The 25172-nt window shown below is 40.9% G+C and overlaps 2 protein-coding genes across 5 annotated transcripts in view; one reads left to right on the top strand and one right to left on the bottom strand.

The window, feature by feature from the left end:
- The first annotated feature begins 2448 nt into the window (after positions 1–2448).
- Positions 2449–8941, top strand: tgm5l (transglutaminase 5, like). The gene is made up of 14 exons (XM_050038450.1): positions 2449–2476; positions 2628–2810; positions 2901–3134; positions 3445–3563; positions 4011–4139; positions 4944–5121; positions 5353–5488; positions 5589–5692; positions 5789–6028; positions 6125–6187; positions 6281–6490; positions 6574–6731; positions 7970–8106; positions 8559–8941. The coding sequence occupies exons 1-14, from the start codon at positions 2470–2472 to the stop codon at positions 8710–8712; spliced, it is 2052 nt and encodes a 683-aa protein (XP_049894407.1). The 5' UTR covers positions 2449–2469; the 3' UTR covers positions 8713–8941.
- A 3595-nt stretch (positions 8942–12536) lies between these two features.
- eya2 (EYA transcriptional coactivator and phosphatase 2) overlaps positions 12537–25172 on the bottom strand; it is a 42247-nt gene continuing 29611 nt past the window's right edge. For 3 of the 4 annotated variants that reach the window (XM_050038703.1, XM_050038705.1, XM_050038704.1), the window contains 7 exons: positions 22503–22592; positions 17522–17580; positions 16567–16727; positions 14705–14819; positions 14308–14429; positions 14098–14198; positions 12537–13714 (listed from right to left, as the gene is read on the bottom strand). In XM_050038703.1, the coding sequence (XP_049894660.1) occupies positions 13634–13714; positions 14098–14198; positions 14308–14429; positions 14705–14819; positions 16567–16727; positions 17522–17580; positions 22503–22592 (729 nt within the window). In that variant the 3' untranslated portion in view covers positions 12537–13633. Of the gene's footprint in view, positions 13715–14097; positions 14199–14307; positions 14430–14704; positions 14896–16566; positions 16728–17521; positions 17581–22502; positions 22593–25172 lie in introns of those variants that run through there. The other variant, XM_050038706.1, reaches the window with a different exon arrangement.

Genomic DNA, 25172 nt, shown 5'->3' with positions numbered 1-25172 from the left:
TAGAAATGTGGGAACATAGGGCCTAGTTTTGAGAAAAATCTTAGAAATGTGGGAACATAGGGCCTAGTTTTGAGAAAAATCTTAGAAATGTGGGAACATAGGGCTGTGGGAACATAAGGCCTAATTTCCAGTGAAAAAAAATTCTTAGAAATGTGGGAACATTGGGCTGTGGGAACATTGGGCTGTGGGAACATAGGGCTGACCCCCTGCCAGTCTGCACTGATATTAAGGGACTTTCACACCTCTGTGTGCAAACCGCCCTGACAGCCGCCTACCTGCAAGAGTATTTTCTCAGAAGCAAAGTTTTTAAAAGTGGCTGTTACTGCTACACTGCACAGCTGCAATGCCAGGCACAGGCTTTGTTGAATACTGGCCAAAGTGCAAGCTAGCTTGTAGCTGCATTCTGTAGCAAGACAACGGAGGTCACTGCAATGACCAAAATATTTTACAAATTTGGACAATGTACCAGTCTTCTGAAAGAAATATACAAAAATGCGGGACTGTCATGCACAAATCATAAGTAACAAAGTAACGTTAGCTAGCTAGTTAGCTACCAGGACATCAGCATACCAAGCTGACAAGCATTTTTTTTGTTATGTTGTTATAAAGATAAGGACCATTCAAACAACATAACTAAGATAATATGATGGTTATCATATTTTTAAAAAAAAAAATCTTTATAAGGGCTAAGTGGTAGGGGCAAGTGATGTATTGCAGGCGTCTTAAACGGTTTTAAGGTCAATAGTCAGGGAATGTTATCAAATATTTGGCCAATCTGGGAATAAATTCCACACCAAGAAATGTCTTCACCAGTGTGTTTGTAAAGGTGTCTAATACCACATCGCAAAAGATTTAAATCAAACTCCTGTAGGCAAATCTGTGACAGCTGCTGAAAGTTGGGCTCCCGAAAAACTTAATCGGTGAAAAATTGAAAATGTTTACCTTTGCCTTAGGCAGATTGTGAGGGGTGAAAGTTTTTTTCTGGACTCTGAATTGATTGGTAGCATTTGTTTTGCACCAAAATCACTCCAACTGCTCCATTGGGGAATACATTTCTTGGTAAGGAATTTATTTGCAGGTTTCCACAATATACCCCGACTAAAAGGACCCCTTAGCCTAAGAGAGACGGAGCAGATACTCCTACTACATATATTACGAAGTGGAGGATGCCTGGCAGAGGGCCATATTACCTTCTGTTTTGACCTGTATTTGCGTTTTTAGGCAGGTAAGAGAGGAAACTTTGCTAAAAGGCAAAATATGTTGGATTTGTGTGTATTTTCAGACATTTTAATTTTAAAAAGAAAAAATTTTTTCCTACAATTTGGTGACCCCCTGCAGGAGCTTTGAGGACTCCCTAGGGGTCATGGACCACCTGTTGAAGAACCAGGGTGTATTAGGATTGAGCCTTTGTAACCTAGCAAGGGTTTGTAACCTAAAACAGGGAAGAGTAAGGATATTAAGTTAAAGACAAAACAAAATCCAGAACTTATAAGGCACTCTTTATCCATTTATTCGGGGAAGACTCTGACAGCAACAACCTGAATCACCTCTTCTAACTAAATTTTGTAACAGCTTTCTTTGTAATCTACCTCACACAAAGTTAAAAGGAAGGACAGACATATGTGGCATGATGCAAAACTCCTCATGCCATATGACGGCATAACACCACATGATATTAAAAAATACAGTAAGAGTTGTTTTGAGCTATTTGAATAGATGTTACCTAGAAAAGGTATTTAGGCTTAGCTACCCACTTGAGCTCAAATGCAAACCCAGGACGTAATTGGCATTCGTTATTGATTTAGTCAGGGACGACTCTGACGACAACAACCTGAATCACATCTTCTAACTAAATTTTGTAACAGCTTTCTTTGTAATCTACCACGCACAAACTTAAAAGGATGGACAGACACATGTGGTTTGATGCAAAACTCATCAAAACTTGTACTGTGTGAATAACTATTAGCCAGAAAAGGTGATTAGGGTTTCCTGCCAACTTTCTAACGACAACAACCTGAGTCACCTCTTCTAACTAAATTTTGCAACAGCTATCTTTGTAATCTACCTCACACAAAGTTAGGGTTAGTTGTCCTCCTGTGCTCACTAAAATAGTAACTCTGCCTCTGTCCCACATCTGTGTTGCAAAACTTTGCAGCGCCTGGCAAGATTTCACGCCCAACAAACTAACGTAATCATTCTTCTGCTGAACGGGGTGAGTCTGATTACTCATATTGCTCTACGCACACACTGTACGAATGCAACATTGTCCTGAGGAGGCGTGTCTCTTTTCGAGGAGTATGTTTTGGTACACATGACCTGAGGGCCTTAGTGACAATTGAAAAAAAAGAACTATCCACTTTCACGCTGCCATGTGATACATGCTTTGAGAGGGTTGGGCAAAGATTTATATAGGGGTGGAGGGTAACAGCAGGGGCAGAAAGCAAAGCGCTGACAAAGAGGCACCAATAAATGGAAGGTGAGATTTGTCTTCACAAATGCAAACTCATTTTTGTTCCTCTGTTTGATTTGTTTTATTGTTTAACTCTACTATTTGAGCTTTCTGTTTTCAGTGTCATCTGAATGCATTTTCTGCAGCAGTTTCTTCATTTTTTTTCCTTCTCTTGCAGATTTGAAAATAGAAAATGTCAACCTGGAAAAATCTGAAAACCTGGAGAGACACAGGACAGATGGCTTCAGCAGCTCCAAAGCCCTGGTGGTACGAAGAGGAGCCCCATTCAAAATCAGTTTGCAACTGGAGGGCCGAGCCTTCAGCCCCAAGACGGACTGTCTGAGGATCAAAGTGATGATAGGTAGTCATAATTTAGATTTTTGTATGCAACCAGTCTGAGCCACAATTGTAAGTCCCTTTGCCTAAGTGTATTTCTCTCCTCCCTCCTCAGGCCGCCTGTATGTGGTCCTGCCGGTCACTTTCTCCAAGAAGGTTTCTTCCTCCTACTGGAGAGCCTATGTTGACCCAAATGGCCTGAACCCCAACAACCCCTCCATATACATCACCTCTCCTGTCACAGCCTCAGTGGGCTGCTACAGATTTCAGGTGTGCGTGTTCAGTCAGCACAACAAGAAGACCTGTGCGTTCGGCAGATTCATCCTGCTCTGCAACCCCTGGTGTCGTGGTGAGTTTGATGGAGTTCATACATGTTTTTTTCAGACACAGAAAGTTGTGATAGCTTATAATATTGCAGCAAACCAAAGCAGAAATGTACTTATAGGTAAGGTTTTTAGGGCTGAATGGATTTATGATGATGTATTGCATTCATTCATCACCTTAAATCAGTTCCTTTTATGGGATTGTGATCGCTACACTACAGTGATGATGTATTGTGTGACGGGCTTATGAATCATACCTGAGAGCTGAGATTTGTCACAGCAAATGTCTGCCACAAAATAAGAGGAAAAAATGAAAGCTAAGTTTATCTCTTGCAGAGGATGCTGTGTACATTCCCTTTGAGGACCAGAGAGAAGAGTACATCCTGAACGACTCCGGGCTGCTGTATATAGGGACGGCGATGAACGTTGTGTCAAGACCATGGTCCTTTGATCAGGTATGAAATCAATACCTGTTGATCTCAGTTTTTGCAAATGAAAACAATCATCAGGTTGTTTACAGCGAAGGTGGAGTTGTTCTTAGATATTCTTGTATTCATTGTAGTGCTGTTGTATTGGATTGTATTTCACTGTAAAGTATTGCTTGTGCCCAAATGCAGTACATACTTTTAATCCTAGCGTTGGATTTTGAAAGACAGCACTTCAAACAAACAGAAAGACCCGAGCGCAAACAGTAAATGTGGGAAACAGTTTGGCAACGTGCAGACGAATATTAACAGGGACAAAATGTGCCCAAATCTTAACCTTTATCAAACCCAAATGCCAAACCTGATTTCACGTATTGGTAACTTAACAGCAAGTTAAGCAAGTGATTATTAGAATGTGCTCCAGGCGTCACCGAATCCTGATTTAAATCTCTAACTTTGTTCTCTCTACCTGTGAAGTTTGAGCCCGGTGTTCTGGAGAAGTGCCTGAATCTGCTGCAAGTCAGCCCGCAGCACAAAAAGAACAAACGACGGGACTACCTGAACCGAAAAAACCCCGTCTACATCAGCCGGGTCGTGTCTGCCATGGTGAGTGCAAACATATTGAGTATAAACCAGCCCAGTCGCCTGAATAAAATGTTGGCATTGTACATTTCAAACCTGGAATATGTTACATTTGTACATTTAATACATGCAGGCGACACCCTCAGACAGCAGCAGACCACTGTTTGAGACCAACAAACAACAAAATTACCTTTTCAACGACACGTTGAGACATTTCCAGCCCAGTTTGTTGCAACAATTGCGTATTTTAAGCCCAAACATGACCTTTTTCTCACCTCAGCCAAGTGTTTTTGTGCCTAAACCTAACCACACATTAACCACAGTGCTGCCACAACATAAAACTGACAATTAAAACATAAACAAATGTGAAGTTTCAACATATCTGCAACAATTGAAATGCACAAATGTAACACATCTTTGGTTTGCAAAGATGCACAATGCTAACATTTATTCTGGCGCGGTATCAACACTTGCAGATAAACACTTCAAGATAATCACTGTCTTTGTTATCTACCTCACGCAAAGTTTTTCTTGAGAACCCAACAGCTGCTTCTGCATATTAAAAACATGTTGCGGCTTGAACTGGGACACTGTGTTCTGCAGATAAACAACCCCCCCCCCCCTGCAAAAGTGCTGAAAACTGAATGCCACGTGCAGCCACGCTGTAATTAAAGCCGTAAAACTGGCTATCAAAAATAGCTGTTAAACTGCCACTGTGCAGATCAGAATCATCTTGGGAAGATGTGAGACGCCCCAGGTCACTTTACGATGTGTGGGAACTGAAGTGCAAAGTTGGAGAATGACATTCATCTTCTCTTTTATGTTCAGATCAACAGCGAGGACGACAGCGGCGTGCTGAAGGGGAAATGGACAGGTGACTACAAACAAGGTGTTAATCCCTCCCTGTGGACTGGGAGTGGGGAGATCTTGACGCAGTGGGCTGAGTCTGGGTACAGTCCGGTCAAGTATGGACAGTGTTGGGTGTTTGCAGCAGTCATGTGCACAGGTAATTATATCATCAAATGAAATCATGTACTAAAATATCTGTCAAGCACTGTACTTTTTGTGCAGTCTTCAGTGACTCATGCTAAACCTGTTAGAATATGATGTTATGATTGATGTCTTATCACTCTTGGTGGGATGCCAAAGAATTCTTTCCATGACGAAAAGTTCGGAGATGACTATCAGTGTCTTTTAACACCTGTGTCTGCTTTTTTTTTTTAATGACATCTTTCAGTCATGAGAGTTCTTGGCATTCCTTGTCGTGTCGTTACAAACTTCAACTCCGCTCACGACACCAATAGCAACCTGAGGATCGAGGAGTTCTACAGTGAGACGGGGCAGAAGCTGAACATCAGCAAAGACAGCATATGGTCAGTGGTGACTTCACTTTTTTGTGGCAGTGACCCCAGCTTGAATAAACTTAATTTAGTTTTGTGAAGCCTATTCATGACATTTGTCTCCTCTCATCAGGAACTTCCACGTGTGGGTGGAGTGCTGGATGACTCGCCGAGATCTGGGACGTGGAATGGATGGCTGGCAGGTCCTGGACCCGACCCCCCAGGAGAGGAGCGGAGGTGTGTGAGAATCGCCTTACTTCTTACTTCTTTGATTGTGTCTGAACTCGTCTGAACATCACTGTAACCTTCCTTTTATTCTTATTTTAATCCTAGGAGTGTTCTGCTGCGGCCCAGCCCCGGTCAAAGCAATCAAGGATCGCCGTATCGACCTGGTTTTTGACATTCCCTTTGTCTACGCCGAGGTGAATGCCGACATCCACTATTTTATAATGAGCAAGGGTCGTATGGTCAGCCACAGCAAGGACACTGAGAAAGTGGGATCCTTAATCTGCACCAAAGCTGTTGGCTTCCCCAGATACCAGAACATCACAGGAGACTACAAACACATCAGAGGTAAGAAATTCAGTCTTGTGCTTCCTTAGAGAGGTGGCATGATGTTCACTCTGAGGCATAGATACTCACATTTTTCTTTCAATCTTTAAAATACAGGCGCAACTTCAACACTTTCATCAAGAAGCTCCACAGTGTCAGACGACTCAACGTTAGCAAGAGGTAATTTTGAATTCTCAGTGCATTCATTTGACTTGTCATCTGTTTAAACACACATCATCTCATGCACCGGCTTTCTTTGTGTTTATTTTGCAGGCTCATCCAAGGGGGTGTCGGTCTCTCTGACCCTGGATAAAGCTCCTGTTGCCGGGGTGCCCATCTGCTTCACGGTGAAAGTCTTCAACAAGCAGAAGATTGCCAAAATCATGAAGGTGCATCTCAACGCCCAGGCTAAAGAATACAACAACAGCCCCTCAGACACCTTCTGGGAATCCCATGGTGTCATACAGCTGGCACCCATGGAGGGTAAGTTCACTCTTCATTCATCTACAAACTCAAATTTTCACCTCTGAAAGACGGTTGTGGTTTAAATGTCTCTGTCTCTTCAGGCAAAGTTCTTAACGAGCAAATCCTCCCAGCCAAGTATGAGGATGTGGTGGGAGACGACCTGATCAATCTGGCAGTGGTCCTGGAGGATATGGGCAGTCATGAGCGGGTCCTGGACTCAGAGGAGTTCAATATCGCCAGCCCAGAGCTCAACATACAGGTACTTCAGGAAATTTATTTTGTCTTTTTGCAAAAAACCCAACTTTCAGGCTTCCACCTCCCCATCTGTGTCCCCCAATCTTTTGTCTCCAAAATGTTCATAAGCACTGGTCAAAGTTTCTCCCATCAAGTCTGTTTTTATAGATCACAACTTTTCCATAGGAAGTAGCGCACACCTCTTTTAGGCTGTGTTTTGTGTGCATGCAATGTTTATAAATGAGACCCCAGTTGATTTCTACATTAAGACAATTATTTTTTGTATCACAAGAAATTAAAAAAATACAAACAGGGCATCATCTAATTAGATATGCACATTTTTGCATACATACCAGAGCAGAAATCGGATCATAGAATAAAGCCAGATTCAAAGTTATTGTTTTATATTGTTGACACATTAAGAGTCAGATGTTTTTACAGAGAGAATTTTGGATATCTTTTTTTAATCAATCCACAAATAAGAAAACTGGCAGCAGCAGCCATTAAAAAATAAAATGATAATAATAAATCAGACTATGAATGATATATGAGCAAGCCTTTCTGTAAAAATCTTCAGAATATAGATGCTTCATTATATAGATGTTTTTACAGAGAGAATTCTGGATATCTTTTTTTTTTGTCAAATCAGAAAATACTGTCTGCAGCAACTAGATAAAATAAAATAAAAATAAAATAAAGTAAAATAAAATAAATAATAAAATAAAAATAAAAAAATAATAATTTCGCCATGTTTTTAAGAATAAAATATAACATAAATCAGGCTATGAGTGATATATGAACAAACCCCTCTGCAAAATTAAAATATAAATCAAATATATGTAGTGTAAAATTTCACACAGTTTTAGATAAATTCGACACTAAACAGGGTAAAAAATTCAACCAACAAATATCACCATCAAAGTTTCGCAGTTGAGTTTTCTGAAATTTTATGTTAAAATATGAAAAGGAGGCATTTTTGTATTTTAAATATGCCCTTTTTGCATCAATTTCCAGAGTAAATCTGAACTACAATAAACATTAATGTGTGCTTTAGGCATTTTCTTTCCACTGGCCTGAAAGGAGACATGTTACAGAGGCACAATTGCCCCAAATGTCCAGTGCATGAAAACTCTTTTTTCACCTGTAGTGTCTCCCCTCAGTGAGGAGCTGTGGAATCATACAGAATATATTAACAGTGACTCACTTTAAAGCTATTTAAGGGGTAATTAAACCAGAGTTCGCTGACACAAGTGTCTCCCTCAGATTGCAGATGAAGACTCAATTGTGCCCAACAAAGAGCAGACCGCCACAGTGACCTTCACCAACCCATTTTCTCACCCTGTGAGCGGAGTACTGACTGTAGCCGGGGCCGGGCTGATCCAGAGAAAGGCTCACTACAGGTACGAATCAAACTTCTTGTCTTCATCTTTCTCATGTGTGTGCTGACTGTTTAATGACCTCAGTGATTTATGCACATCATGAATAACTTTAAAACGAACAAGCTGTGGAATGCGCAAATATAGGAGTGTCAGTGTGTGTGACAGTGCACGACAGCACATTGTGTCTCTGCAGAAGGAATGTAGTCTTGTTACACTTGTATTGTTCTGCTTATGTTTGTGTTTAGGCAGGCGTGGCTGGAATTATAGACAAAATGTTCCACTGCAACGTGCAATGCAGGGCTGATAAATATTTACAGACACAGACAGAGTAATTTAAGTAATTAAGACATTTACAGGGTTATAATTGAAGCTCAACTGTCACAAACAAACAGGGGCCAGTGTCAGGCATTCATGGGCAATGCATAGAAGTAGCACGTCAATATTTTATGAACTCTTTTATGTCCTCTCTGCAGGATGCTGTCACTGCGTCCAGGAGGAAAAGCAGAGCAACGCATCACCTTCACCCCCAGCAAGGTGGGAACAAAGATGCTGCAGGCCAGCCTGGCGCTCTCCAACATGAACTCCACCATCAGAGGCTTCAAGATGGTCTCCGTCAACAAAGCTTAGGGCCCTTTTTGGGGGTTTTATTTCGCTCAGGTGTCACGTCTAGGCACAATACTGCTCAGCATTGTTTCACTTCTTTATTTATGTTGTAAAAACTAAAACCTCACCCAACTGAAGCCAGAAGGTGGCAACCAGGTGGCAGCATTCATCGCAGGGGAAACACTTTGATAACTGTTTTTATATTGCTTTGTATGGTATAAATGTGAATGTAAATGATATTTATTTATTTATTGAGATTTATTTTGCTGTTTGTGCTTCAGCTATTAAAATCTGCGCTTTTTTACACATATTTTACTTTGATTATTGTGCATTTTCCTTTGATTGAAAAATAAATATTGATAAAAAATGTTAATATCTACTGTTTATTACTTGAAAAAATACTGAGATATATTGAGGGATCATGCACAACGCCCCCTGGCCACCAAACCAGACTCACCATTGACATGTTATCTTATTTTCCCAAACAAAGTATAAAATAATGCAACACATGACAATACACAAACACGTGCATATACACACACAAATGTGAATTCAATCGGAGTATGTAGGGAAGAGAGAGGGGTTGGTTGGGACAGGGCAAAAGTTGGAACAGTTTGTTTTTAGCTAATTAGAGAGCAGCTACGCACGTGCGCCTCGCCATGCTCATACTCAGCCACACCCTCCTCACAGCTCCTTTGTCCTCTACCTTACTGTTTTTAGTTATGCCACCGAAAGGAAGCTGATTGTCATTTTTTTTGTGTGTGATCTTTGTTGCTTTTTTAAGCGTCCAGATGTTATTACAGACGTGACACAACAAATGTTTACATTTACATACACCAACACAACATACTCCTCCCCCATACTAAAACACACACCCATTTGCTCTCTCTCTTAAAATTCTGTGTTAAAAGTTTCGTTTAACACAGTCAGATCCAAAATCAGTACAAAACGTGACTTTAATAATAATCTATTTCACTGATACCTCTTACAAAAAAGGGACTTTCATCGTCAAAGTTAGCCTAGCAGAGATTTCCTCTGCTCATATGAAGCCAGGTTAAATCACAAGACTTAAAATGCTATTTTTGTGGAGCCTTTATTGTCTTCACAATTTATTGTTTCTTATCTGTGAAATGAAAGTAAATAAAAGCTTTTGGTTTACAAAAATAGACAGGAGGAGGTTTGCGTGGCCGAGACGTGTAGTTACATTTCAGAGGTGGTGCATGTCAGGCTACGGCGTCAACATGGAGCCTGCACCGTAGCTATGGCGTCGATTCAGCGCAGCAACAAATGTTTGAACTATGTTGTTAACTATCTGTGAAAATTATTTTCTCATAAACAGGAATCTCTAGGCTCACAACCCTCTTTCCATCTGTTTTTAATTGAATCTAACTCAATGTTGAGCTGCCTTGCTATTCTGAACAACAAAAAAAGTAACCCTATTTTTTTTTTTAGAATATTACAATTGTTTTTTGATTAAACCTTGGATGTTAAATTAACTGATGCTTTTTTGTTTGTTTTTGTTGTTGTTTTCTAATCTCCATTCCTACGGTCTCTATTATTTGTTCATCCTTCATTGCAATTTGTTTCAGCTCTCATGTATAACTGTGCAGCCCCTCCACTCACAAGGCCAAACTTTATGCTTACCTTTGTATTTTATTAATTACTTTAAACTTATCATATTGCAATCATCTTTGGTAAATGGAAAAAAACAACAACCAAACAAACAAAAAATATATTTATTGGTTATATTTGCGTCACATCTGGGGACATATGCTCATTGGTCTGGTGGTTGACCTATGACCTACTGGTTTGATTTGTTGTCAGGACGTCAAGAGACAGCGTGGTCACAGGTGAGCAAGCCGGCGCGTTTTTCACAGTGAGAGCAAGCTACTATCGGACTGAAATAATGGATATAAGAAAGTGGGAACCACAGGACACAGGGATGATGCTGACAAAAAATACAGCACCATATATTCAGAAATGGACCTCAGATTCAGGGAGCGCACCTCGGACACACACTTTACCCAGACACATTTCTGCTGGAGGTGACGTGAAGGCTGTGAAACACACTATGGACTTGTACTGACTGCTTTCAAACATGCTTTAACATCTGTAGCCTCCACAGCCATGTGTGGGAACTCATTCTCCACCCTGAGAAACATATTTTCAGACCACAGACGCGTAATGCGCCACCAAAGACAGGCCCGCTTGGTTCAGCTGGCGTGTGAAAGGGACTCAACCAGAAAGTGTACAGCTGAGTGGAAGGACAGTGTTCTCGCGAGGTTCAGCACCAACAGTCGCCGCTTGTAACTCTTCTGAAGGTAAGACATGCATTAAATTCATGTCATGGCGCCAGCCTTGGCTTTCATTATTACGCAAAATGTGGGATGTTTGGGTCTGTCTAAATTCAGTCAGTGAGATTCATCGTTTGGTGTGTTGGTTGTTGATGGCAACTCATATTAAGAAGCATTTACATCATGTATTGAGCTCTTGATCGGCAGCTAGGTGATAAGTGGTGATGTAGGCCACCTCCTCTGTGAGTGGACAGCTGAGTCTTGACCTGAGGAGATGGTTGTCCTGTGCTGTGCCATGTGCTTGTGGGGTGGTTGTTTGGTTTCCCCAATGTACAAATCTGTGTATCCCTGGCTGCACTGAGCTGCATACACTACATTACTCTGCTTATACCTGGGTGTTTTGTCCGTAGGGTGGACAAGCTTTTGCCTCAGTGTGTTACTGGGTTTGAAGTTTATTTTATTTATTTATTTAACCTTTATTTAACCAGGCAGAATCATTAAGAACGAGTTCTTATTTACAATGATGGCCTGACAGAGATGTGGTGTTTGCTGAAGATATTCCTGAGTTTTTGTTTTTCAGATACTCCCGCAACATTAGAGTGACAATGTCATTTTGTTTTTGCTCCAAAACATGACCTGAGATCCTGAAGCCTACCCTCGCTAGTCATCCCTACGTCAAGGCTGGTAACCAAAGGTAACCAGGCTTTTGTCATCAGGGCCCAGAGGCTCTTTCTCTAAGGCTTGCTGGTACAATATTTTTATTTTAGTATTTTTAAATAGTTGCTTAAAATGTGTTGTTTTAGGAAAGCTTTTCCTTTTTCACGGCCTGATTTTCGAATTTTGAGTCTTATTTCCTTTTGCTGTGTTTTTGCCTGTCTGCACAGTTTTTCTTAGCTCTTCACATTGTTTACTCATTTTCCTTAACCGCTTATCCTGCTGGGAGTCATGGGAGGACTGGAGCCTATCCCAGCTGACATTGGGCGAGAGGCAGGGTACACCCTGGACAGGTCACCAGACTATCACAGGGCTGACACACAGAGACAGACAACCATTCACACTCACATTCACACCTACGGACAATTTAGAGTCACCAATTAACCTGCATGTCTTTGGACTGTGGGAGGAAGCTGGAGTACCTGGAGAAAACCCACGCTGACACGGAGAGAACATGCAAACTCCACAGAAGGGCTCCCCCACCCTGAATTTGAACCACAAACCCTCTTGCTGTGAGGCGACAATGCTAACCACTGCTTATTTTCATGTACTTTAAGTCACCTTGTTTAGATAAGTGCCACATTATTTCTTATGACTGTAATAAACAGTATGTATGTAGATTTGTTGTTGCAGTTCCCTTTCTGCCCTGAAGAGGGAGCCCTTTCCTCAAGAAAAAGGTCACTGTAGTTGAGTCTGAATGAAATGCTCCTCAAACCTCCTGATAATTACATGTAATCCACACAAGGAACACTTATTTATTTGTCATTCAATCCCTCTTGTTTCATACGCCTCGGGGTTTAGTAACTCTATGACATGACATGAAATGAAACTCGACTCACCTTTCCCAACGATGCAATTAATTTATTTTTTATTTATCTATTTCAACCGTCTGTCAAAACAAATCGACAATAAAGCATTATATACAAATCATAGCTAAGCTGACAGGCAGTGTAATCGGCACATGCACAACCATACCAGTTCATCTATATTACAAACAGGTTATTAGGAAAACAAGGACAAGAAAGAGAGAGAGTTAAAACACGACAACATATACAACCCAGAATCAAAAGTAAGGATTCAAGCACCAACCTATGATACAGCATCTTCAAGACAACAACGTTTTTACAAAAGCATTTTTTAAGGGGATATTTTTATGTCGAGCTTCCAAACTGTCTATACCTCAATGTGTTGTGAATTTAACCAATAATAAATAGCTCACATTTTAATGGTAAAATAAAATCAGACTATTTTTAATAGCCTCTACCTATGAGGAGAATATTATCTGACATTTTTCTAACTGAAATATGAATAAAAAATATCTAAATTAAAATCTATTCCATGTAACATCATAATTTTGTATTCAAAAAAGTATCGGCCAGTTGAAAAAGGGGGTTTTAATCTCACAATAAGTAAAAAAAAAAAAAAAAAAAAAAGACACAGCAGAACAATCTGAGCTTTTCATCCATGCAGACACTGTGTTCAATAAACAGGATGTACAATTTTGCATCAGTGCATCACTTTTTTTTCGTGTATTAAAGTGGGACACCTTTCATAAAGTTGAGATGAACTGAATTTAAAAAAAACAGGACAAAGTTTTTTTATTAGAAAAAAAGTATTTACAGTATTAACCATAGTTCCCTGGGGTTAGTCATGAAGCTTTGGTCCCTTATGTGTCTTTGGTCTTTTTATTTTGATCCAGCACTTTTGGCTTTGTGTTTATGTGTCATGGATATACTGCAGCCTCGCTTCGAAATCCTCACAGCTCCTTTGGCTTTAAAGTGAAATTGTCCGCCTGGGTGCTCATTAGGGATCAAATGCCGTGCGCCAAACCTCGAAACAGCAACACTGACTCTGAATCAGTCTCTAGCTGCACTCAGGAGCTCAGGAGCTTCTCGCGAGTTGGGCTGGTGGAGCAAAAGTGTGACAGCTGGCGCCCTCTAGAGGTAGTCCAGCTCCAGTGCATGGCTCAGGGCCTCCAGATCAGCCCGACAGGACACCCTCCAGAACGGCATGTTCTTCTGAGAAAACAAAAATAAAATCTAAATTATATGCAGGTTTAATGTAAACCATGCAAAGTTAAGTCAGACATACTTCGGCAACTTGCAGCGCCCCTGCAGATGCGGCGCAGATGTGAATTATGGACTGTGGTTTGGAGGGAGATTATAGTATGTGACAAAGTACATGTGGATAAAATGTCAGCCTGTAATGTACAAAACCTTAATGCAAAAAAAAAAAAAATTGCCTAAGTGCCAAATCTAGGGAACGTCTGACATTTCAATGCAAAGATAAAAAAACGAAACCCAAACTCGGACACAGAAGCAGAAGAAATCGAGTGAGTTAACTGATTAGTTGAGGCCCATTTTTCGGCAGTCACAGTCATAAAAAAGAGATTGAGTTATACCTTCTTGGCCACGGACTCTTCTTCGGCTCCGTCTCCTATCACCACATACACTGCTCTCCGACCGAACCTCTGAGAGACACGCTCGAAACAGCTCTCTTTGCCTTTGGAGAGCAGGAAAATCAAAGTTGTAAAGAAAATTGTACCTTTGAAGAAAGACTTTTAATCATTGATTAACCATGATTATCATTTTCACCCTGAACCCTTCCTCACCTGTCTTGGTGGCACTGTAAATGTTCTCTATGGGGAAAGCGGAGCCCAGACCGTATAGTAACACCTTAGACAGGGCTGGGATGAGCTGAGTGGTGGTTACCAACACATTCACACAGTTAGGCCTGGAACAGGAGGACAGATATGTTAATACTACGGTAAAGTTATGACACCTTAAAGAGACAGTGCACCATGTAGTTCCATTATATTTAACAAAAGGCAGACGTCTCTAACACTCAGCACTGTCCCTTTAAATGACACATGCTATACCAGGAATTGACATGTATTCAACTCATAATGGGATATGGAGACAAATCATACTAAAACTAAATACTGTACAGCTATGTCCTAATGTTTATTGACTTGCTGGTGTAAATAAAGCCATGGCAGATGAACTGACCTCGAGTTGATGAGAGCCAGCGCTTTGAGTGCTTGAGTCAGCCACAGGTCAGTCAGGACCTCCATCTCTCTCCTCAGCTGTAACCACTCCTCTCGCTTGGGGCTGCCCAACAAACCTGCCCATCAGGGGAGAAGCACAAGCTTGATGGTCAGCCTTTGAAAACCAAACAATGAGGACATGAACCCGTATAGCTGCAATGCATAAAAAAATCGAATTTACTGAGACGTTGCAAAATCATATTTTGACAGCAGGACTGTCTGCAGTCTTTGGTTGGACGACTCTCACACAACATCCTCAAGCCAAAACCTCAGACATATGGTTTCCAGCAGAGGTAAAGCAGCCAGCTGTAATCAGCAGTGCACAAGGGTCCATAGTGAACAACAACTTCTGACTCATTATCCCAGTTGACAAACAAACCTGTCTCTTTCCTTTCAGCTTTTTCACCACATCATGGTTCAATTAATCTAATAGGTGGTATGTCAGTAATGGACCCTTTTTCTAACAAAGATTCCTCTTGGGAAAAGCAGGTGTTTATCATCATACGCTCGCAGCTTTTTCACCACTAATAGAAGTTTGGTCGATGCACAAACTGGAGCTTCAAAAATACATAATGTACTTTTCTGAAGCGGGACACTTATATAACTTGATCGCAGCAAAAACAAATAGAAAACCCAGACAAATCACTGTGGTCTGAAGCTGAGCTGTGTTCAGATTTAAGTCTAGCTTGTGGTCGAGCAGCAGGTAAATGTTTCAATGTGATTTCATCCCTACTAGTCATATTGAGATGTTTGGGCAGAAGCCATAGGGGCAGCCGTTCGCGTTGTATCTTTTCGCAGAATGGGTTGGCGGTAAGTCACGGCAGTCGAATTACATGACTAAGGGTGTTCTCACATACAGTCCTTTTTAAACAAACCAAACTCAGTCCTCCTCCACTCAGTGGACAAAAAAGTGGACCAACAGAAAAGGGACTCAGTTCTTTTTGTGTTCACATTGTCAGTTCATTAGAAAGAGGACTCAGTTCTCTTTGTGGTCCACTTCAGTTCTGATGGGACCTCGGTTCTCTTTCTGTTCACACTATATATAATATATATTGACATAGTTTTGTTTTTATTTTGACGTGGCACTGCAGTGTGGTTATGAAGCCCCTCGCTTTTAGATGAACTTACAATTGGAGGGAAACCCTAGCGTTTCTGTGCTGTAGACTGTTGCCGTTGGATATATTCTACAGACCTGGAGCGCTTTGTGTTCACAAGGCACAGGTTAAGTGAACTACAACTACGGACTTGAAGCGAATTGAACTCAGACCACCTCCTGGTTTGCTTCAGAAGGGTCTGAGTTCTCTTGGAGTGCTCACATATGTGCAAAAAATGCTGAGTCTGTTTCAAGTCTGAAAACACCCTAAGATTTAGGCAACAAAACTGGACTATTTGTTGAGGGTTAGGAAAAGATCGTGGTTGATGTTTGTATTAACTCACTTGATGAACGACTGACTAACGACTCTCGTGACTAACTTAATGTTGACTTTTAGTTTGATCCATCCACCTCCCCTCCCACCTGCTCCAAGCGGACTTATGTGCTCTTTATATTACGTCCATTCATCTGACTGTCTAACAATGATGTGAACTGGTTTACATTGGAGTTGGTTGGTTCGTCTCATACAGATGCTAAGGGGTGTCACACCCTTGCTCAAGTGCCTAAGTGGTGTATTTTGACGCCCTAGGAGTGAGACCAGGCGCCTAGTGATATTAATCGCAACATTATCTTACTCATGTAACTTTATTAAACCTCATCTAAATATCTATGTCACCTCTATACAGCAGTGTTAAATAAAATGTGTTTAATAAAATAGGAGTGGCGCTTACCCCCAACATTATTCTTATATGTGTTGTAGATCTCCTTGACTCTGCGGTATCTGAAAGCCAGTTTCCTCATCCAGTCCACGCCTCCATGAACCCCTGACCCAAGGCACAGAGAGCCAGCCCCCGCTGGGCTCTGGAAGCCGTCCGACCCAAAGTTGTAAGTGCTGCAGGATCACAATACAGGAAACTGTCAGGATATAGATCATAAAGACACAGACTGCGTTTTTCCAGAGCATCTTAAAGTCGCACTATCATTGGTGTTTCGGGGGGGGATGATTTAAGAACTGGTACGACTACGTTCATGAATACAGTTTCTAGCTCTATGGATTGATTCAAGCGATTCAGGTTATGAACGAGAAGGCAGCGCTTGAACCATTCATCAAATTTAGGGAGGTGTGCCAGTGCAACCACAAAAATTTCAGGGACAAGAAACTCTGTAAAATTGAAAATCACTTTTCAGCCGTGAATGAAAAAGCTTCGTCAGTAAGAAATCATGAAGTATATACATTCAGCACGGGTGGGATGAATATAAAAACATCTTTGAGAAATGAAAAGGGCCAAGTTCAATAAAATAAATACTTCAAAAAAGTACTTTGGTACAGCCTGGCTCTTTCTCAGATCACTCCTAAAAGTATCCTAAAGTGCTTCAACAAGTTTATGCAATAAAACGTCTGGACTGAGGGAGACAGAGGGAATGATAAAGAGATATTTTGATGAGAAACGAAAGCGTTGGATAATCCTGTGACATACTATATGGCTGTGGAAGTCGGGAAAATAAAAGACATGCACATGCTTGCATGCATGAACACACACAGACGCGCACAAACTCTTCGTCTCATCTCCCCTGTTGTTTTTTTTTTCCTTCTGTGCACTAAAACCCAGAGGGCAAGTCTGGTTCACAAGCCACAGCAGAACTGTCAGCAGAGCTCTAAGTACAGTAACACAGTAGACGCTTTACCTCAGGTCCTGTCCGTTGTCGTCTGATGCCACATCATCAATATGAACCTGGTCACATTCCTGGGAAATGAAAAGGAGAGTGGATATATCAAGAGATCCATTTCAGAGTGGATCCCTGTACAGGCAGGTCTCTGCTCTTTAGGCGAGCCTGCGGGAGTGATAGCAGCTACAGAAATATTTAAAAAAAGAGCTTAAATAAAAGACAAGGAAGGAGGAAATAAGGTATCGGGACACGGGACAGTGAGGCGCCGGAGATACAGGACAGTCAACATGGCGATCCTGGTGTAACCACGTAGTAAATTAAAGTAAATCTACATTTTTTTATAGCGCGTCCAACATTTTGGTTAAAAAAAAAAAAATACTCTGAAGAAAGGCCCATTGTTTTTGACGAGCACAGTGGTGTGCATGTTGTTCCTCTCTATTGGACGTTAATGCAACCGACTGAACCGCAGGGATTCAAACCACACTGCAGCTTTATACATGTGGCTACGGCCAAAGCACCTTCAGCAATATGCAGTTAAATCAGATACTTGAAAACAGTTATTAAGATTGGATATGTACGGCGAAAACAAAAACAAGATGGATAAATCCATCATCAGGGACCAGATGGAAATACAGAAGTATGTCTAACAATGACTGTCTCCTTAAAAAATCCTAAAACAAAATTATTTCTTTGTCTTTAGTCGAGCTTCAAGCCCACAGCCTTTTATCTTTCACATACACATTATACACAACCACAGTGCAAAACCCGAGTCCTTGTATAACTCTAGTTGTCACGCAGAGACCCGGGACAGACACGGTCTCCTATCACCTTTCAGCCATCTCAAAGCCAGACAGAGACGCTACCTCATCTTCCCTCCATCTCCACATAACTCAACTCCCTGGGGCTCTAACCCACCTCCCACTCAGGTGCCATCCGCCCCTGCAGAGCTGCTACCACTGACCATACAATACAGATGACCCAAATGATACAGAGCAGCTCTACTCGGTGTCTGCAGAGCGTTCGCTATTTAGTCCAGTTTCAAAGGTCTAGTAAATGGCAATGGCAATGGACTGCACTTGTATAGCGCTTTTCTAATCTTCCGACCACTCAAAGCACTTTTTTACACTACATGTCACATTCACCCACTTGTGGCCGAAGCTACCATAAAGGTGCCACCTGCTACTCAGTAACCATTCACTCACACACAGATGGGACAGCCATTGGGAGCAATTTGGGGCTCAGTATCTTGCCCAAGGATACATCGAAATGCAAGCTGGAGGATCGGCCCACGCCCTGCTCTACCTCTGAGCCACAGCTGCCCCACAGTGTTAGGGTCCGTAGTGAACAACAGTGTTGGGATATATTAGCACAAATGGAATACAATATAATGAGTATGTTTTCTTTAGTGTATAATCACCTGAAAATAAGAATCTGTGTGTTTTCTTGACCTTAGAATGAGTCTTTTCACCTGGACTGTTTAACCCCTTTTCAACAGTCATGGGCTGGCTTGGCTTGGCTTGGTTTGGGCAATCAGCCCAGCACAGCAAGGATTTGCATTTCCATTACAACAGGGCTACCTTCTTAAAGGTGTGTCTCAAACTGATAATGTTTAAAAGCAGAGCGCTGATCCATGGCTAAAGTCCCCCATTATTTTTGTTGCATGTGTTTTTCCATCAGATAGCAGGGCAGGTGAAAGAAGTTTACCTGTTGAAGGTGAGCTGTTTGCAGAGGTGCAGTAAGAGCCTGTTGTGTGCAGCTCTCACTGTGGCTATTTCTGCTTTTACTCTTCCTCCCTGCCGTATTATTAGACTTGCCTTTATTGAAGAGAAGCTGCTAACAAAGTTCTGCTAATTCAGTGAAAATACTGAGAGCTGAACACACAGAGACTTTTAATAACGCCTTTCTCTCTGGTCTCCTGCAGACAGAAGTGAGGAGAGTCTTGCAACACACACATTTGTATGGGGAGTAGAACAGGGGTTGTCGGGGGTTGGCTGCAGTCGGCAAGATGTCACCGCTACCTGCTTGAGGGCGGGTGGCCCAGCTTTTGGACCTACTCTGGAGAAGGTCAATTTTGGGCGCAGCTTGGCATGGCATGCCGTGTCTAAACTGACAATGGAAACACATTGGGCGCAGCATAGCTTTAGAGCTTTGGAGATGAAGTGAAGGAATTCTGTGTAATGTTTGCAATCTGCAGTCCTCACCACTAGATGCCACTACATCCTTCACACTGCTCCTTTAAGAGCCAGAAATCAAGTGGAACACTACCATAGTAATCGATGTATATCTTTTCTTCTTCTACATAGGAACATTTCAACTGGAAATTCTGACTTTGATTAACCAGGCGGTCTTGCAATTATGTGATCTTCTGGTGGTATTACAGTTATGACAGCAGCGATAACACTCATAGCCACTGATGTAGCTACTGACATGGGAAGGACAAGATAATTGAACCTCAAGACTTAACTGCAGTTGTCAGAGCACTGCGGCCTACTGCTTTTGAGATTTACTGAGGCCTGACAACAAAAGAGGGGATAAGAACCGGGTTTGCAAATGGCTTTGTTGGCTCGTTTCCCTCCTCTTGACTGTTCCTCCTCCCATTTGACTAATTTTCCTCTCGGATGCTCTGACACACACCTATAATTACAGCACAAAGTGTACTTGTTCTCTCTCCCTCCGTCCCACTCTAATCTTTTTCTTTGTCAGAACAAGGCCAAGGAATTCAGGATGAAAAACACATGAACTTTTCAGTCACTAGCAGGTAGTAAAACTGCATTTTAATGACCACTTTGAGTTTTTTTTTGAGGAGTCATCATTTTAAGAGGTCGCATCAACGTCCACGTGAACTCTGGTGGATTTTTCAGCAGCAGGTTAGGTCTAAATGTAAGAGCACTTATGCCAGCCGTTAACAACCCCTCCTTTTAATATTCCTGCTCAAGAGAAGGAGGGTAAATTGTTTGGAAAATGCTGTAGTAAGAATTAATACAGGATAGAAGTTGTGTGAGGGGATTTCTACAATGACTGCCACTGTGCTTTATGCCAGGTAAGAAAACAGCACCCAAATGTCAAACCTCTTGCTACAGAAGGCTGTTGCAGGGAAGGTTTTCTCGTATGCCAGCTTATACTGTTGGATACGTCCTCGCTGCTGCTATTTTCCATCTTACTGGAAATAAATCGAAGTTAAAAAAAAAAAACTTCAAAAAAGGAGTTGCAAAAGAACCGAGATGCAGAGTACTGCGGTGGGAATATTAAATAAATGTAAGTAGTAAGGTTTTTGTGTAAAGTATGGCATAATGTCAAAGATATCGTGTTTAAACTATGATTGGAGCTGAAACTGTGACTATGTCCAGACAGGAGTACATGAGACACATCATAAATCCAAAAAAATCATGTTCCTGCTCCTAATGTTTCTAATGACATTTGCTAGAATCCACTGCGGGTCTCAGAAAACAACCAGTCAGAGCCGAGCAGTCTCTAACGCAGCTGTCAGTCATGTCAGTCAGAGGTGGGAGTAAGTCACACATGTGCAAGTCATAAGCAAGTCTCAAGTCACAACCTTCAAGTCTGAAGCAAGTCCTAAGTCACTGTGGTGAAAATCAAGCTACATAGTTACTTTACAAATTAAGATTTTGCACTCGAAACATATGAAAATACAAGTACAGCTGGAACTATGAGTCAGTTACTGAATTGACAGAAAATACATTTGCGACTATTTTGTTAATCATATAAGTTGTTTTGTGATGCACGAACATTTCATAGCTCCAGCTTCACAAATATAAGGATTTTTACTTGTTGCTTTTGCTTTTAATTATTTGATAATTCTTATTAATAATTAATTTTATGTTGAGGTTTGAACTGTCTTGGGCTCTGGGTAAGTGTGACGCTATCTCTCACTAGTTCCCCCACCTCTGACGTCAATAACTGCTCATGAACTGCGATCCAACAAAACATGAATCAGTTTCTGTTACTGCACTGCCTATTTCTCACCTCAGATGTTTTCAGAAACATTTTTAGTGCATTGTTTAGCTGTAAAATGAGAACGTTTGCTCTGGCCAGTGTCTCATTTTGGCTCGACTGTTTTCAACATGGCAGCCGGGTCACAAGACCATTGTGAGACAGGTTAGTTTTACCCCACTGACGATGTGTTGTTGCAGTAGTAACATCTGAAGCGAGAAATGGGCATTGCATTAACAGCATCTTGATTCCTGCTTGGTTTGAATGCTGTTCGCGCGCTGTGATTGACATAATTGACAGCTGCATTAGAAACTCCTTGGCTCTGATTGGTTGTTATCATTCCTCTGTGGTGGATTCTTGCAGATGCCGTTAGAAAAACTACGAAGATGCAGAGGAACAGGAAATTTTTCACAGATTATCTGTCTCATGCACTACTGTCTGGAATTTTTTAATTTATTTAACCAGGAAGTCCAATTGAGATTCTCTTTTAAAAGAGAGACCTGGCTGAGGTAGCAGCCAATCACAACACATTTAAAATGCAACAAATACAACATATAACACAAAACTATTCAAACATAGCAGCCTCTTAAGAAAAAACAAGCATGTCTCTGTCACCACATTCTTTATGATGCCCTTAAATTCATCAGTGGATAAAAGTGTTTCTAACTCTAGATCTTTTTGGAGATTGTTCCATGACCAAGGTGCAGAGTAGGAGAATGCAGTTTTCCCCAGATCTGTTAAAACCCTGTGTACATTTAAAAAGCAGCCACTTGGAGGAGTGTAGCTGGTAACCACCAGAGCTGACACACAGAGGGGTGCATGGAGGAGGTTGCATGCATACACAATATGTCACCGTAATCAATCACGGACAGTAGGAAAGTAGACGTAGTGACAGTTTCGTCAAACATGACAGACTTGTTTTTAAAAAGCAACAGCTAAAACTTTAGGAGAAAGGTTGATAAAACAAATCTTAATCCTGCAGTTTCCTGAATACGCTCCTGTCAGACTTTTTTAATGTGACAATTATCACTCAAATTTAAAAACTCACCTCCAAGTCATTGAAGAAGAGCCTCGCGTCGGCCAGGTTAAAGATCATCTCCTCCATCCACAAACCAAGAGACACCGCCTTTGAGGAGTCCTGACACACACACACACACACAGACACACACAACCCTTGAATTAAAAACTTGCTTTCAAAGCCACAGTTTCATTACAGGGTTAAACGTTGTTGTGTACACTTGTGCATCTGTTAGTTAGACATAATCACAATTTTCTTGAACCACAACTACAACATAATTTATTTAATCAATTAAATGTCTTAGCATTGATGTACTGTTCAATGTATTTGTGTCTTGAGGCATGTTCAGTTTATGTGTACTGTCGTAACAAATTTCCCCTCGGGCACAGGACAGATTCTTATCTCTCCATCAGTCACAAACATCTCAGCAAACTGAAATGAAAGAAAACTGGTCTGCAGACTACAGCTTGTGGTTTGACCTAGTTAATAAGAATGATGTCAGCACAACATCTCCCTCTAATGTCAGGGGCTGCACCCTTATTAATTAGTGAATGAATAATAAAACCCTGAGCTCGGGCTGAGATTGATGGCCTCAGAGGTCTGGTATTCAGAGAATAATCAGTAAAATTGGATTATTGAACATCATTACTCTTGTCGTGATTCTCGCCCTGTCAGTTCAGCCGCCTGCTTGTCTCTCTGAACAGCTTTTCTTTCACTTCCTCCGCAAACTCATCAACTGGATTGACATAAACAGGTTTCTGGCAGAGGCGAGTGTGAATATTTATCTGTCAATCAAACTCTCTGCCAATTCTTATCTTCACTAACTTTTTTCTGACTCATTTATTGGGAATTTCTTCACCAAGTCCACCAATTTGCATCATATCTCTCCACTGGATCTTTTTCCTGATTCATTAAATTATGCACAGACTCATTAAATTTAATTAATTTAATTCACTGCTGACTATTAAATTAAACCATTAGGAACACCAATTTCTTAACCTTATTAAACTTAAGGCTTCAGGCTTAACAAACCATATCAGTGTTCTTGCAGGTTTTGCTCCTACAAGTATTCTTTGCTGATGAATGTTTCTTTTTAAATTAGTTTATCACATAAAGATGATGTAACTAATGTAGCACCAAGGCTAAGAGTCTACAGACACGCTAGCAGAACAGCAGTGCTTTGAGCTAAACGCTAATATCAGCATGCTAGCATACTCACGATGACAGTGCTACTATGTTTAGCAAGACTAATGTTAACTATCTTAGTTTAGCTTGTTAGCATGCTAGCATTGTGAACTAGCACTAAACAGCTGAGGCTGACAGGAATGTCATTAGTTTTGCAGGTATTTCAGCATTCAGCGTCATATTAGGGCCATTGTAAAACGAAAAATAGCATAGAAATGATGATTAAATGGATAATTTGATGAGAAATAAACACAGATAAATGTGAGATTAAAGAGGTAAATGTAAGTCAACATTGTTTTCTTGTTTAGATTTAATCGACCCATTATTTTCAGTTTTTAGAATGAATAAAGCTGCTGAATGCACACTGTGTTCAAACTGGATCAGACACAGGACTTTGATCCATTGTTTCAGCATTCAATCAAGACGTCTAGCCAAAATAGTTCCAAAATTAAAGATGTGCAGATGTCCGAGACGTGACCCGGCCATTAGCTGTACGTCCCTAGCAACGTCAAATTATGACATTGACATGAACGGGCCTATTCAGCTATATTGCTAAACTTTATGTACCCAGTGTGCATTCAGCAGCTATATACATCCCAAAAACTGTAAATAATAAGTCAACTAAGAAAAACTAAACTACAACTAATAAAGTAACATTGACTCACACAGGACACAAACCCCTGGGCTCCTGGGTGAAAGCCCTGTGCTCATCTGCTATTACTTCCTTCCTACATGGACTTTGTAGCCTTTTATACTAAGTCTCCTGACGTTCTGGCAGTAAATTTGTGAGGTTTTTTTTAAACATTTATTTATTTATTTTATAATCTATCATTTTTCTTCTGAACAGAAAAACCGCACCAAATGGGATACATCATATGGCCATATAAATCTATAAAACTACGGCGCAAGGACTGGAGAGGTTACACATAATTAAGACAGTGCTATGAAAAACTGAGTAAAAGGCAATTAACAGTACTAAAAAAAATAAAAATAAATTGATTAAATAATCACTGAATAATAAGCCTAAAGGAGAGGCCCTCGTGTGCAGCCACAATACCCAATCAGGAGAACCAAACCCTGGCTGGCAGTAAGGTGATCGCCTCCCGTTCTGCCATAATAAGTTATCTCCCCAACATGAGGGATGTCTGGACTCTCTTAAATTTAAATTTATTGTAACTTTATTACTTTAATCTCTTTTTCTCAAAATATTACCTGCCTACCACGACTCCATTTATTTTAAATTTCATATATTTATTTATTTGTACTTATAATGATCTAATATGGCATTGTATAAGCCAAGTTTTGCACAATTTAAAGTTTTGACCTGATGATGGCACCAGATGAAAAGCAAAGGGACCACCAAAATGATTATAATTTTTCTTATGGGGGACGTAAATGTTTGTCATGTAAATCCTTCCAATTGTTTCTGTTTCAGTCCCGACCTAAGTTATAGACGGACCATCAGACAGGCATCCACAGCTGCTCACATGTCTAAAAATGAATGCAGACTTGATG

Source organism: Epinephelus moara, chromosome 24, assembly GCF_006386435.1.
Source record: "Epinephelus moara isolate mb chromosome 24, YSFRI_EMoa_1.0, whole genome shotgun sequence".
Lineage (NCBI taxonomy): Eukaryota > Metazoa > Chordata > Actinopteri > Perciformes > Serranidae > Epinephelus > Epinephelus moara.
The sequence above is the reverse complement of the archived record's forward strand: the minus strand, read 5'-3'. Positions and strand labels throughout refer to the sequence as shown.

Bases quoted from the DNA above. Each gene is read 5' to 3' on its own strand.
- tgm5l (XM_050038450.1), top strand. The intron at 2,811-2,900 runs GTAGTCATAATT...CTCCCTCCTCAG, and splicing joins GAGGATCAAAGTGATGATAG to GCCGCCTGTATGTGGTCCTG. The intron at 6,188-6,280 runs GTAATTTTGAAT...TTTATTTTGCAG, and splicing joins CGACTCAACGTTAGCAAGAG to GCTCATCCAAGGGGGTGTCG.